The 16,285-nt window shown below is 40.2% G+C and overlaps 1 protein-coding gene across 1 annotated transcript in view; it reads right to left on the reverse strand.

The window, feature by feature from the left end:
• GRIA3 (glutamate ionotropic receptor AMPA type subunit 3) overlaps positions 1 to 16,285 on the reverse strand; it is a 287,373-nt gene that overhangs the window by 103,035 nt on the left and 168,053 nt on the right. The window contains exon 5 of the mRNA XM_081221568.1: positions 8,263 to 8,316. Coding sequence (XP_081077694.1) covers positions 8,263 to 8,316 — 54 coding nt within the window. The remainder of the gene's footprint in view (positions 1 to 8,262; positions 8,317 to 16,285) is intronic.

Here is a 16,285-nt window from a genome sequence, read left to right on the forward strand (position 1 = left end):
GAGAATGAGAGTCTCAAAGTTGGCTACTTTAAGCTGACAATTGCCTGTGCCTTTCTAAATGCACGGTAGGACGTTGGACCCCTGCCCAGTCCCTACTCCTCATTCCCTTGATACTGTGCTGTATCCTATCTTCATTTGGAGAAGAAAGTGAATCCTGAGCCACCAGAGAAGCTGTGTACTCAGGGTAGGTGACCGGGCTCCTGGCATTGGGGACCAGGGGGGATTTTTCCCTTCAAGCTCACCTCCTTTGCCTGTAAGGCTGAGCTCCAGCCCAGTGAGCTCTGTGTTTACATGCCATCTGCTGAGGTGTCAGTGATCACAACACATGACTTTGAGCATTTGAATTTTTTATTTAGCACATTAAAAATGGAAGTACAAAGGAAGGGAAAGAGTAGAGAACAGAACAAGAAGACCTGGGAGGGGAAGGGAGCAGAAGGGAACAGTTGTTATTGACAAGCAAAACAGCATGACTCAATCTCATTCAAACTTGTTTTCTCTTTATTTTTTATTTATTTATTTTTTTGGGGGGGCAAAACAGGGGATAAAGGGGACATTGTTTTCACATCCTACAATTTCTATACCCCATTCTCTCAAGGAAGAGGGTCAGATGTTTATCTGTTTGCTTTGTTTTTTTAATAAAAAAAATAGCTGTAGAACCTGAGCTATGGGCCTTCAAATCACTATTAAGCAGAGGTCATTTTTTTCAGTTGAAACATCAGTACATTTGGCACATAACGTGGTGTAAGTTTAAGGTGCACAATATGGTGATTTGATACATTTATATATTGCAATATGATTACCATTGGAGCTCTGGCTAACACCTCTGTCCCATCACATAATGATTCAACGTATGAATCTGGGTGGAACACAGTTTCATCCAAAACAGTCTCTCTCCAAGAGATGATGAAACTAAGACTGAGAGAGGGCATACCCCTTGCCCAAGTTCACAGTGAAGACATAAAAGAACAAGGATTTGAAGCCACATGTGTTTGTCCTCAAAACCTACACTCTTAGCCAGCACACCACACTGCCTCAGGTGTTGGGACAGAGAGGGCAGGACTGGCACACACTGCCTGCTGCCCTGGTCTCGTGGAAAAGTGGGGTGCTGTCCTACCTAGTAGCTTGTGCAGGGAGGATTCTCTCTCTGTATGTTCTTAATGACGCCGATGTTAAGCGTGGATTACTGTTCACCTGTGGACACGTGTCAAGAAGAGAAGGCAGCAGGGCCATTGCAGGGCAAGCCTGGCCAAGGCGGGCACAGAGCCCAAGCTTTCCAGTGTTTATTAATCCACCAGGCGCTTATCAGCAAGTCTCTTGGTTTATCAGAAGGGTGGAACGTTTGTCTAAGTTAATATTTCTATCCAATCTTTCTAGACCCAAAGTTTCTGTGGGGACATCCCCAGCTACTGGGGTTCCCCCTGCAGCCGTCTGTCCAGGCCCGCCCCTTTGGGTGCTACTTACCCAACCCCCTCTACTTTGTTCGTTCACCTGGGTTGTATTGGAGACACTTCCTAAGGAGGGGCTCTGGACTCACACTGTGCTCTTGTGAAAAGAGCAAATGAGTGAATGAATAAAGGAATGAATGATTTTAGAAATCAGACAAACATGTCTCCCTTCAGCTTTTGAAGGACTCCAGAAAGTAATTCAAAGAGACCACAGGACATGAGCTCTGATTTCCTAAGCTAATGATTTCCAACGTGATGCTTAGTACAGAAGAGCAGTAAGGAGAGTGGACGCCGTCTTCGATCCGCCCGGGTTTGAATTGCATCCCCACTGCTGCCACCACCATGTGACCTCAGCAAGTCACTTAACATCTCTGTGAGTCAGTTTCCTCTTCGTTTGGCTCTCCTGAAATGCCTCTGACATGGGCTTTAGCACAGGAGTAGTAGGTGCCCAATAATGCCATGACAATAATGTCAATAATCACAACCATAGTGACAGCTGTGTGGCAGGCACTGTGTACCATGCGTTCCACATGCATTCTCTGAAACCTCCAGCAGCCTTGCAGGATAGTCATTTAATCCCTGTTTCCCAGAAGAAAGGATGGAAGCTCAGAGGGGAAAGAATGTCTTGCCTAAGGCTACATCATCAGAAGGTAGAGTTGGAATTCTCATCAGAATTGTCTGAAAGATCATACAGTTTTACTGCTTTAGGCTAACTTCTCATTTAAAATCATTTAAATTAGAGATGAAGATAATAATTGTATTCATCTCTTTCCCAGCATCCAGTATGTGCAGGACACGGTAGAGGCTTTCCATTGCAATTATTCAATTCTTACAAGGACCCTCTGAAGGAGTAAAGATTATTGTTCACACTTTACAGAGTGTTGTTTTCTCTTTAAACAGAGTGGGCCCCTCTCTGTTTTAGGTACATCCCTAGATCTGGGAAGCTGCAGAGTTCACTTCTCCAAGCTCCGGTTACTCCTGGATGCTTCTTTGGAGTTCTATTTTTTGACTAATGCTTTTGTTTTAGTAAAATTTTAGAAAAATTAGATATAATCTAGTACTCCCCATCGTTATTTTCTGGCATGCTAATCATATGAATGGGGCAGATGTCGAGGGAAAGAGAGAAGAGGGAGCAAGAGAAAGAAGGGGGATGAGAGAGCAGGGGAGAGGAATATGTGTGTGTGTGTGTGTGTGTGTGTGAGGGAGAGAGAGAGAGAGAGAGAGGATGAATATGAATGTAGCAGGGGAGAAGGCAGTGATGGAGATGTAACTGGTGCCTGCTAAGATACATTTCATATTGGCCCATTGGACGCGTTTCAAACCCAGATTCACAAAGCTGTCCTTGTTTTTTTAAGCCTTTTTCTCTCTGATTACTTCACCCTCATAAATTTATAGTTTATACGTCATTCATATACATTTATGTCTTTGCGAATGTTCTTATGTGACCTTTGTGGGGCTGGCCTTCTGTCTCACTGAGATGCTTGAGTGGGTAAAATGAGAAGAGCGAGATGCTCTTGGTAAAGTGTCTGACCAACCTGGACTGGAAGCCTAGCTTGGCAATGGATTAGCTGTGAGACTTCAGACAAGTCATGTATTTTTTCTGAGCCTCTTTTCATTGGAGACATTAAAGGAAAAGCCTAAAGAAAACAGCTAGCACAGCAGGGAGGAGTCTCAGATTGTCAGCTCTCTGCCCCCTTTGTCTCCTGGCACAATGGCTAACTTGATCACCGGTCCTACGCCCTCTCCTGCCGGCAGCTGACATTACCTAACTTCCACTTGTAGGGTCCACAACTGTCCCCAACCCTGGGACCAGTCTCAGCCTAGGCAAGGAAACCGTCGGGTCTTCTAAGGCAGAGGTTAACTGGCGCAGCACTGAATGAGTCCTACCATGGCTTACAGTTTCCCCTGGGCGCCTCAAATGCTTGGAGATTTTTGGTTTATTTGGGGGTCTGGGTACTGAACATCTGTTGTTGGATCATCTCAACCCGGATCCAGTTTGTTCTGTGTCAACTATTAAATGGCTTTGATTGATCTTTTAGAGCTGCAGCTCTGTTTAGAATGTAGCTAAGGGCACTCAACACCTTGCTTGGCTTTTGCCCCCCTGGACTGATTTGAAGTCTGCTCTCTGACAATATCCCAAGGCTAACAGGGCTCTGGTTGTGCTCCCCCACTTATGTCCTCCATATTCACCCAGCTGCTGTGCCTACACTCTCACTCCTGGCCTTCCCTGGTCCAAACTGACCCTCCACGAGGGAAGAAATGTAGAGCTGGAAGTCACCTTGGAGTGTTTTTCAAATTTTAGCCTCTAATATACCACCTTTACAGTTTTTTTTGCCGCATGGGTGGATCATCTGAACTAGTCTTTACCTCATATATTTTCTTTACATCGACTAAATTTTTAAATCTAAATATCTAATTTAGCTTCATAGAATTGACGGGAGATTTATCTTTTTTGAATACACATTTAATATAAATTCAAAACTAATCAGTCTAAGAAGTTTTGCCATATACTACCTAAAATCATCTTATGTACAAATAGCACACTTTGGGAAACCCTGATCTGGTCTGTCTCTTCATTTTACAGATTAAGAAACAGGTTCAGAGAGGTTTGGTTTGTCACAGGCTAGTTAGATCAATTCTTGGGATTCGAACCTATCTCCTAGCTCCTGGTCTAGTGCTTTTTTTCTTCATTATGTCTAGGGTTAGTCTAGGGTTCTGCACACTATTATTATTATTATTCTTTTTTTGCGGTACGCGGGCCTCTCACTGTTGTGGCCTCTCACGTTGCGGAGCACAGGCTCCGGATGCGCAGGCTCAGTGGCCATGGCTCACAGGCCCAGCCACTCCGCGGCATGTGGGATCTTCCCAGACTGGGGCACGAACCCGTGTCCCCTGCATCGGCAGGCGGACTCTCAACCACTGCGCCACCAGGGAAGCCCAATGCACACTATTATTGACATATATGAAACAATTAAATCACAGTACACAACATGCCTGGAAATGCAGTGGAAAGGATCCTGATCCAGGACCTTACCATGAAAGAAAGAGAGGTTGCTTGACTGACAAATTGTATACCTGCTGGTTACCTCTGGTACTAAAGTAGAGACACATTACCACCTTAGGGAGAGTTCTGGAAGAGGAAATAACAATCAATTGTAGAACAACCCCTAAAAAGAAATGACACCACCGACTGATACAGAATTTGTAAGAGACTTACTTACTCTTTGATTATTGGCATGTCCACTTCTGGCCTGACCAGATCACATCTCTGGCCTGTGCTCCCGATGAAATCTTTTGTTTCTTCCAGGGATTTCAACAAGTTAGAACTTTCTGCAGCTTGTCGTCCATTCTGAAATGTACACCTTGACCTATGAAAGGTCTTTGTTGAAGCATTTACAGAATATCCAGGTCTTGTCACTTTAGCATTGCTACCAGGGAAGGTCCATGTAAAAGCACATAGAAGTCATTGCCAGATGGATGGGACTTAGTAGCAAAGGGGACACTTGGGGCTCTGGTGCAGGTGGTTCCAGAAAGCTTAGGTAGGCAGTGTGAGTGTTTTTGATTTTGCATCTGTTGAAGAAGGCAGTGGTTCTGTGCTGTTGTTACACCAAGATTCAGATGAGAACTTCTTCCCTTGTGTATGTGTCCTCAGCTTTCATCCAGCTGGCTCATCTTGAAAGGAAACATCTTCTTAGCCCCACTTACCCATTTCTGATCATCTAAATGACTTCTAAATAGTTTTGGTTTGCTGTGTGTATATATGTATATGGGTCTTTGGGGTATTTTTAGCTGCTTAAAAAAATCCGGTAACCACGGAAGGAATAATGTGGCTCATTATTTTACCAGAGGTTAGTAATGGTTCCTATCTGTATTGCCCATATGCAATTTGATACAGAGACTTTGATATAGGGACTTATGGAGACACATGGCTGTGTACCAGTGGAAAGAAGGTCACTAGAGGAAGAGAAGGGGTGGCAGCTCAAAGCACGGTAAATGAATTCATGTTTTCATTATCCAGACTGACATGACACTATATATTACATTCTTTCTGAAGGAACAGACTTTGCTTATTCTTGTAGTAGGCATCTTTCCAAGGTTTCATAATTCTGAGTTCTGTGTTAGGCATCCAGTTTACCATTCTTTTCCCCAACCTTGTCCTAGTGATTTTCTCTTGCAGTTCTGTCACTCTACATGCTTTCACTTCTGTCAGGTCTGGGTCTCAAAATTGAAACCAGAGTTCAGAAGGATTGTCAGTAGGATTAGAGAGGCCCAGTTAGAAATCCAGAATGGGAAAGGTCTTTACAGATCATCTGGTCACCTTATGCCAACTGAGACAGCCATTGATGTGCACGGCTCAGGCTTAGATCTTTTAACATTGAACCTGCCTCCAGGACGTGAGTTAGCCGACAGTCTCCAGCTTCAGGTGCCTTCAGGATTTACCCCAGCTCTCAAGTGGGAGGTGGGTGCTTCCCAGGCAGCTGCCAGCCAATGGCTGAGCAAGGTCGGGGTACAGTGGCTCACCATTTTGGGGCAGTGTGGGGCTCCTCCAGATGGAGTTGTTGCACTGTAGCTCCCAGGTGTGCTATCCCATGGTCTGAAGATCTTTTTTTTTAACTTTTAATTTTATATTGGAGTGTAGTTGATTAACAACGTTGTGTTAGTTTCAGGTGTACAGCAAAGTGATTCAGTTATATACATACATGTATCTATTCTTTTTCAGATTCTTTTCCCATTTAGGTTGTTACATAAATATTGAGCAGAGTTCCCTGTGCTATACAGTAGGTCCTTGTTGGTTATCCATTTAAAATATAGCAGTGTGTACATGTCAATCCCAAACTCCCTAACTATCCCTCAAACTTCCTTCTTTTCCCCCTCCTTCGCTGATATCAGACCTGTATTGTGGTCTGAAGGGCTCCCTTTCTACTTGTGTCCCTCTCCCTTTTATTTTTCACAGGCATTACTCCCGATAAATGTCTTGCACTTCTATTTATATCTCAGCATCTGCTTCTAAAGGATCCAACCAATACATCAAGAACTCCCCACTCCCATCTGAGTTTTACAGTATGGAAACTGAGGTCCTCAAAGGTGAGGTGACTTATCCAGCATCCCATAGCTAGTGAGTAGCAAAGTCAGTAGGACAATCCAAAGTCTCTGACCCCTAGTTCAATGCTCTTTCCCAAACTTCAGTCATGCATGTACCATCACAGCTGCATATACCCCAAACAGATTTTGCTGTATCTGTTTATAGCAACATGCTATTGTTTACTTGACACATTTGACATAATTATTTCATTTGTTGTTAAATCTCTAGCCCTGTATGAAGTAATAGCATCCACAAAATTTGGGTTTTGATGTGCTAGTTTTTCTAATACATAGTAAATAAATACATTTACCATTGTAATAAAAAAAAGTTCGTGTGTGCACTACCTAAAGTTGTCTCATGTACCATAAGTGCTGAGTGAACCCTAGGCAGAGGAGAAGAGGAAGGGAGAGGGAAGAAGGAAGGAAGAGAGGAAGGAAGGAAGGAGAGCAAAAATACTTATGGGTGAGAAAGAAATGGTAAAAATCCATCAATAACTGCCTCAGACACCTTGCTATAACCTCCATGTTTCCTGCCAAAGCCTGGTCTAACCCCCAGTGAGTCAACAAACATCCTTTGCCTATCAGTTGTCTAAAAACAAATTGGATGTACTCAGATGTAAGTTATGAATCAAGATTTCTTCTCCTAAAAGAGCTGATTCATTTATCCCTACAATGGACTGAAGCGCTCCACTTTGAGCAATTTATTGGAGAAGATGCACACATTTCAAAGCAGTAGCTCTAATCTTCATCTTATAAAGTGTTTGAGTGCACACACTTCTTAAGGAGGTTTAAGTAACATTTCCTTTCTCATTTAAAAATATTCATTATTAAAACAAGATTTTTTTCTTTGATTTAAGAAATCTAAGAATATAATTACGATAATCTTTCACCTTTGTTGCTATTCTTTTGGTTTAAGAGCTCTATAATGATTATGATTCTCTTGTGCTAATGAAATAAAATTGGGGCTAGGACTCATGTTATGTAATAATTTAATAGATTCTTAGTATCATAGTGATAATTTACCATTCCTCTTTCATTACAGGGAGATAGTATTATTCAGAACCTCTGCCAAACATATATTACGGATTTAGAAGCCACTTTGTTAATTCCTAAACCAATTGTCCTTTTAGAGAAAGAAGACCTATAAACCAACCTTAGTAAAAAGTAATTTCTAGAATGTCACAAATTTTAAAGGCATGGGGAGTTTGAAGGTAAAGATTCAAGTTGTGTTTTGGTATATGTAGAAAGGTGGCTATACACTTTGACAGGATTACTTAATATTCTATGTTCAAACCTACTGCTCACATCTGGTTTGAAAAGATTTGGTAGTGGCCTGTTTCTAGAAAGACAAATCCAATACTAATGTGCACATACCCTTGGATTAATTGGGGAAAGAGTCAGTTTCTTGTGTCCCCTGTCCCTTGTTTTACATTTTAAACTTGATTAAAATGGTTGACATTTCAACTCCAAATTAAATCTATGAATAATCAGTGAAGAATCATATCAAATTATTAGTTTTTCAATGAGAAGAGGATATAAGCTTCACAGCTAAAACAGACACAGCATAATTGAAAACAAGGCTATTGCATTCAGGTTTTAGTATTTACTGACTCATTTCTCCAAGTGTCTAGAGAACATATTAGGTTCTTCTTGTATTTCTTTTTGGGATAATTACAGGCGACACAAACTAAATAGAATATAATGCCCTGGAAACTTAAACTCTGCTTGTTCTTACCAGGTTAGCAAGCATGTAGTGGTAACCTCTTGAATGCTTTCCCAGGATCACAACCTGCAGAAATAAAAAATAAGAAATATTGCTTATTCAAGGACATTTTCAATTGCACAGTCATTGGGATGGCTAGAGCAAATTACTTTTAAATAATCAACAAAGTGTTAGGTCGTTTATATATAGTAAATCATAGTTAGTTGGGCCAGATTTCTTTTTGTTGCATTTTACTTTCAGGCATAGGATACAGGAAGAATTGCTAATATGAAAGTTAAAAATGTCAACAGCAAGGGAAAAAAAGCTCTTTAAACTTCCAGGTCAGTGGCATCATTATCACTTAAAATAGATGGCAAAAGTGATGAAACTGATGATCCCTCACCCATGAACTGGATTTCTGTACTTAGCTGTTGAGCTGGAAAATGGGCTGAACTTTGCATACAAATTAGAAAATAGAATGTATGGTACATTTTTCTTTCTTTATCTGGAATGCTTAGGGAATAGAACACTCAAGGAATGGGGTTAATGTGATTTTCAGGTTAATCGAGGTTGCTTTTGCTTATTGAAAACTTTTCTAGCAGAAGCAGTTGAGAAAAAAAAAACTTTTCTAAAATGCTTGCCTTTCTTTTCTTACCTTAATATGAAAGACTTGTGAACATCTGTACATCTTTTGGTGCTGAATGTGCCTTAAGGTATTGAGGGAAGGGATTTTTCCCCTAGGGGATATTTGGCCATGCCTGGAGAAATCTTGATTGTCACATCTAGGAGGGGTGACTGGCATCTAGTGAGTAGAGGCCAGAGATGCTGCTAAATATCCTATAATGCACGGGGCAGTCCCCACAACAAAGAATTATCAGCCAAAAGTGTCAATAGTGCCGAGATTGAGAAACCCTGCCTTAGGGTCATCACTCTTATCATAATTTTCATGAGTAGCACTGTATTAATGCTAAGCTTTACAGTTTACAAAGCGCATTTTTATTATCTCAAAATATGTAAGTGGATTGAATATTTTCCAACTAAATGTATTGGTTGGCAGTTGAAAGTTTTTCACAAAATACCTGACATAAGCTTATTTCCTTATAGTTAAGTACAGCAAAAATTCTGGTTAATTGAAGATTTTATAAAATGTCATTATTTTGAGTACTGACTGTATGCAGGAGTGGGAGTGAGGAGGGGGATATGATAGAGGTTAAAGACACAACCAGAGGCACAACCAGGTTTTGTGCAGGCCTGAAGCTAATATCACTTTAAGAGCCCTCTTTAAGAAAAATAATACAAAATTATGAATATAGTATTTGGAATAAGGCCTCAGAAAGAACCTGTGCAAGTAAGGGGCCATTAAACTTCATCATATATTCCTCTATGGACACAGCTGTCAAGGGTCTAAAAACAGTTTGAGAAAACAATGTACACGTATCAAACCAGAACTATATATAAAAGGTCATAATGATAATATTAAAAACAGTTGCCTTTAATTGAGTTCCTAGTATATGCCAGGCACTGCGCTAGGTGCTGTATTTAATCCCTAGAACAATTAAACAGATTAAGTATCATAAGTTTTATTTTACAGATGAGGAATCTCAACCAAAGAGAATTTAAGTAATTTACCCAAGGCCACACAGCTAAGAAATGCTAAAGCTGGAATTAGAACCTAGGTCTGTGTACCTCTAGAACCCACTCTCTTGGCAGTACATTACATGGTTTCTTAATATGTGCTAAATGTCAAATAACAAGAATTACTGTAGGTTCTTGGAGAAGAGGAAGAAGAGATGTCTAAGGCCTGCTGGGATGGATAGGGAAGGCTCCCTGGAGGAGATGAGGTTTAAGCTGGCCCAGAGGTGTGGAACCACATATTTAAATATCATGCTTATTTCAATTCATTTTAAGTACTGAGAGAGAGAGAGAGAGAGCACTATTTTTGATTAATTTAAAATGTGAGCCACGTATCTGACTGATTATTTACGGAGGAAATGAAAGGTTAATGAATGTCTTGAGGAGGTGATTTCTCACACCACTGTGACACAAAATGAGCTGTTAGGTATCTGCTGGGATGTATTCTTCAGTGTCCGCTTGTGAGAAACATCCTTCCTGGTGATGTTTGTTAACTTTGATGGCAAGTTGGGACGATACATTTGTTGAATTTTTAATTCCCTGAGAACCTTCAACATAATAAAATCAGAGGGTTTTGAGTTCTGTTAGAAAAATGAGCAAGATTTCTAAGGACATCTGGCAGAGCTTGGAGAGAAATAAAGAAGCAAGCCCAAAGGAAACAGAGTAAGTCTGTCTCACCAGAGGCAGCGTTCAGTGTTCTTCTGAGCATAAGAAAGGCAACAGAGAGCCACAGAAAACATAAGTGTTAGACGACCCCCGAAAGAGAACCCAGGAGCCCAGGCTTGTCACGTACTCAGTTTGATTGTGGGCAAATCACTCAACTTTCTCCAGCCTCCATTTCCTTACCTGTAATCTGGGACCATGAGCCTGGCCTTTCCTATCTCAGCACTGTTGTCAGAATCAAACTGAATAATATCTACAAAAGTGTTTGGGATGTGCCTTATGTAATTATGTGGGGTTAAATAACTGTGGAGAGAGGTCATTCACTAAGATAGTGTTTTTCAGGTTCAGAAAAACTTGAAGCTATTAGAATATCTGCTTTAATCCATGCCCAGATGGTCTGTGCAAAACAAACTCACTTATTTGAAGGTAGTTCTCTCACAGCACTACCCTTTCAAAATTTAGTTTAAACTGGAAGAGGTGGGAAAGTTATCTAAAGATAGGAACCTTTAGGTGTCACAAAGCTGTTGCGTTAAAAGCCGTAATTATTTCCTCATCCTTACTTTCAGTGCCTTCTTAACTCTTACTTAACATACAGTTCTTACCAATTTTGGTTTTCTAGTTCACAGTAAGTGAAAAGCTACAAATTAGAAGGGGTGTGTATGGAGGGGGGGTTAGTATTAGAAAGAGGTGCATTAGCAGCAGAGGAAGTGACAAACTGACTTAAAGGGGAAGGATGAGTCCCCCCAAAAAGCAGACAACATTGTACTACGGCACAGTATAATCATGGATGTTCATCCTGAGTGCCTGACTCATCAGGGTATGGCTTATTGCGTTCAGTAATTTCTGCTGAAAAACCTAGGGAAATTATAATACATCTGAGGGAAGGTTTCCATCAGAAATGCACAAATTCCCGATACTTAAGAGAGTACATTTCAATTATCTTGAAATGTTACTCACGTAGGGCAGCAATGATCCTACTGATGTGAGGTAAGTGAGGCCTCACTGCCAAAAGTGTCATGTTTTGCTCCTGATCTTTCCTTTCTTTGATTTTTTGGTGCAGGGCTTATGGGAGTAGGGGTGGGATGGGAGGCTTGTGCGTAATACGGTGCACAAAGGAACTAGTCAATGGGAGCGGTTCTTGTTCAGTTAGTCTTAAATCTTTTTTCTTTCCATCTGTTACAGATGAACAAGGCATAAATTGTGCCCTCAGTTCTTTAATGACTTTGGTAACCAAGAGAATATTCAACTTTGCTTTTACAGTAATTATAATCGCTCTTTCTGAACTAGTTTCAGAACTTCAAGTATAAAAGCCGTTTTACCGTCTACTGTGAAATTTAAGGAGGAAATATCAAGTTCCTGGATCCATGTTGTGTGTTCACTGTGCCTTTGTAAGATTTGTTGGAGAAGATGGATAGCTTGATACAATGGTAGATATGATAAGTGCAATGAGAGAATATGTGTGAAATGTAGATAAAATTCATTGTTTTAAGGAGATTTATTTTTATGCCCACAAATAGGACCTGAAAGAAATAATGCCACAATCCTCATTCACTGACACTTAAGCAGTAGTTTCATTCACTGAACCATTCAGGTGGCAGAGCATTAAATTATTTGTTGAAGAAGTCAGTGAATCCTAGTCTACCCATTTCGGGGAGACCTCCCTTTATTGACTCCCCCAACCACTTCTCTGTGAAACTGGGGGCTGGGTATCACTGAGAATTAAAACTGCTGGTGGGAATGTGAGTTGGTACAGCCACTATGGAGAACAGTATGGAGGTTCCTTAAAAAACTACAAATAGAACTACCATATGAGCCAGCAATCCCACTACTGGGCATATACCCTGAGAAAACCATAATTCAAAAAGAGTCATGTACCAAAATGTTCATTGCAGCTCTATTTACAATAGCCAGGACATGGAAGCAACCTAAGTGTCCATAGACAGATGAATGGATAAAGAAGATGTGGCACATATATACAAGGGAATATTAGCCATAAAAAGAAACCAAATTGAGTTATTTGTAATGAGGTGGATGGACCTAGAGTCTGTCATACAGAGTGAAGTAAGTCAGAAAGAGAAAGGCAAATCCCATATGCTAACACATATATATGGAATATAAGAAAAAAAATGTCATGAAGAACCTAGGGGTAAGACAGGAATAAAGACACAGACCTACTAGAGAATGGACTTGAGGATATGGGGAGGGGGAAGGGTAATCTGTGACAAAGTGAGAGAATGGCATGGACATATATACACTACCAAACGTAAAATAGATAGCTAGTGGGAAATAGCCACATAGCACAGGGAGATCAGCTCAGTGCTTTGTGACCACCTAGAGGGGTGGGATAGGGAGGGTGGGAGGGAGACGCAAGAGGGAGGAGATATGGGGACATATGTATATGTATAACTGATTCACTTTGTTATAAAGCAGAAACTAACACACCATTGTAAAGCAGTTATACTCCAGTAAAGATGTAAAAAAATAATAATAATTCAGAAGATGTTCAGCTGGTTTTCTAGAGGCCCTTTCTCTTCCAATTTAATGCTTAATCTAGACATTTTCATAATTTTAGAAATCTGAAGTTAAATTGCTCCATAAGACTACTCGAGAGAGGCCCACAGACCCTTTGGGAGCAAAAGCATCTGTTTTTCTATGCTCATATTTAAAAAAAATATGTGTGTGGAAAAGTGTCTATGTTTTTTCCCTTGGATCCATCTGGTATGCAGATTAGGTTATTTGCAGACCTAAGTATCTCCATGTTTGGATTTTCTACATCGGTGCCAAAAAAGGATCTATGTATAAAGATTGATCTTGCTTTGAGTACAGACCATTCCTTGCTGTTCACCTTAATCTGTTTCTCTTTGATTTAGGTACCCTGAGAACATGTGGAGGGCTGGGGGGGGTAGAAATGAGGGAGGTTTCTGGTTTTAATTCACCAGATTTACCTGTTATATAGGTATTTTCTCTTTAAGAAAAAGCTATTAGACCACATTTTTTGGTGTGTGTTCAAAGAGAAGACATTTCTTCAGCGCCCCCTTCCCTTTTCTACTTCCTCAGTTACAAAAAGATACTGCTGTCCTACAGCAACCTATCTGATTTCAGCTGTGTTGGGGGTTAAATGGTGGTAAGCTACAGAAATCAGCCTCAGAATATGCCAGACTTCCCCAAAGAAGTCTTCCATCAGATATGATAAAAGCCGTTCATTTTCTTGAATGAAAACCCCGAGCTACTAAATTGCTTTAGTCTTAGTAAACATATATCAGAAGTCCATTCCTTTAGAATTATTTTTCTAATCATCTCAATCTGCACACACACGCTTTCTAACCGAATGACAGTGCTTCATATTGCAGTCATCTGACTTGAATAAATGTGCTGGATTAGTGAGGCCGAGAAGAGCCAATCACCCAAAGTCAGCCCAGTAGTGGGGGTGGTACAGATGGAAAACAAAAGGCTGAAGCTTTTCATAAAGAAGGAAAATGGGCGTATAACCGAGAAATCTCATCACTGTGTATACTCTCTTCAGGGGAAGCTTATGCAGAGAGAAGGCAACTGAATAGAAAATAAAATCTATTTTATCAAATGTAAAATCATCAAATAAAATGCTACGATGTGAAGATTAGAGGACAAGGATTTCACCAAAGAAACATGTCTTTGGGAAGTTTCACTTCCCAGACTTCAATATTGCATTCACTAAGACGAATGGAATATGCTGAAGATGTAAACAGTGGGAGAGGCAAAGAGAATATACAAATAAGAGGCAGTAAATGGCCACAAGTAAGTTAAAGGAGCAACAGATTATTCCTGCTCGTAGGAATAAGGGACCATTTCAATGCATGTTAATCTTGGTGGGAACACCTCATTGTATTAGCCCTTAAACATCATTTCTCGAATTTCATTTTCTTACAAACTTCCTTAACAATTTGTGATCTATCCACATACCACAATACTATTATTTTCTTAATATTTATCTTTATAGCTACTCATTTACTTAAAGTTAGCAGTGTCCAAAGCAATAATATCCATGAAACTACATACAAGAAAATAAATACAACTGTGTGAAAATAGAATCTATTCATCCAGATGTCACTGAAAATCCTCTGGTGTACCATCAGGAGTGGTGGGTAATATTGCCTGAACGCAGTCGTGTCTTTAGGGAAGAGAATAAAGATCATGTCTTCCTGTCCAGATAAAATACGGTTAATTTGCCTTATGGTTCAAATCTTAAGAGTATCCCTGTCTACTTTCAAAGGTTCACGAGTCTTGTAAGGGAGCAAAATGATGGGCAGTTTGGGAGGTAGCAGATAATGCCTGGGACTGCGTACAAATGACAGATGTGGAAACTTACAAAGCCTTTCCTAAGGCAATTTCCATGTACTGCCCCACCTAGGAAGCCCAGCACCTTTGATCAGCTGGAGTCCTTGGTCATAGGGCCAATAATAAATACTTAAAACATCTGGAACTTTCCATCAGCTAACTTCCTGTAATGTGATGCATTTCCAAACACTGTGTCTTTTCTTGGAGTATCTCATCTAGAAGACCTTTCACAGCACCCTATTTTTATTTGGAAATAACTCTAGATGTTTTTTCCGGGAGGTGAGATAGGGGTGATTTTAACTAGTATTTAACCTAGAATAATACAGCAAAAAGAACATTAGTTTCTCTTCAACATAGCCATATGTATGACTTTTGTAGTCTCTGCATTTTGCGTTGGCTATCCACCCAAATCAGCGATAATTTATTTTAAACAATACATTTTAAATAACAGTGTTCTTTATGCATACTTTTATGAAATTTACTGTCACCTATTTTATGTTCACACTTATAGCAATTTTTGTTTTAATATTTACAACTTTATTCTAAATATTAAGTTGTATCTTTTTTCTTCTCTCTGTAGATCTTACAAAATTGTTTGGGCCCAAAGCACTATAATCCTGAATTTCAAGATCTACTTGAAGGACTGTATGGGTGGTAAGTAGAAGGCTTGGCAGTGCCACTAGACTCATTATTTGTATTTAAAAAAAAAGAAAAAGGAAAGGCAACATCTGGCATAAGGCTGCATAGTCACTCCAACATGTGTCTTTTCCAGCCACAACCACTAGGGGATGGGTGGGATAACGCGGGACTTCTTCATTGGCCCAAGAGTCACACTTTCCCATCTTTAGATATTTATCAGGATCAACAACTCTAGTATCTCACCTGAAATGACACCTTATAGAATTGAAACTTGTAAGAGTCTAAAACTCTTTATAGATGTGATCTGAATCACCCTTAAAGCTTAGAACAAATAGGTATTTATTAAAGGTGATGTACTAGAAAGAGCCGTGAACATTGAAGTCAGATGGTTCTGGATTCAAATCCTGCCATTTACTTACTAGATCCGTTGCTGTGTGCAAAACTGAACCATGGACAGTTGGGTAGAGTTTTAGCGACCCAGGTTCAGCCCAGGATGTTGAGGCCTTCAAGTCAGGAGGGGAGAGGAAGAAACATGGTGTGGGGATGTGTCGAATGAGATGTTCTCCTTAGAACTCCCTGATTTTGCCTCTGTGAATGTACTTTCTGTCTGTGCGATGCTTCCAACATTTGACACCCTAATCTGTGAAATTTTCTGTTGGCTGAAGGAAGCAAGTGAATGTGTTTTTATTTTCAAGTAAAAGTAAATATCTCTCAGAAACCCAGTGTGTTTCTCGGGCCTTTGGTTTTCAGGATAATTGCTTACTTGGCAGGTTTCTCTCTCTCCTGGGAGCCATGTCATTTAAGTTTA

This window comes from Mesoplodon bidens (assembly GCF_964165515.1).
Source record: "Mesoplodon bidens genome assembly, chromosome: X".
Taxonomy (NCBI): Eukaryota; Metazoa; Chordata; class Mammalia; order Artiodactyla; family Ziphiidae; genus Mesoplodon; species Mesoplodon bidens.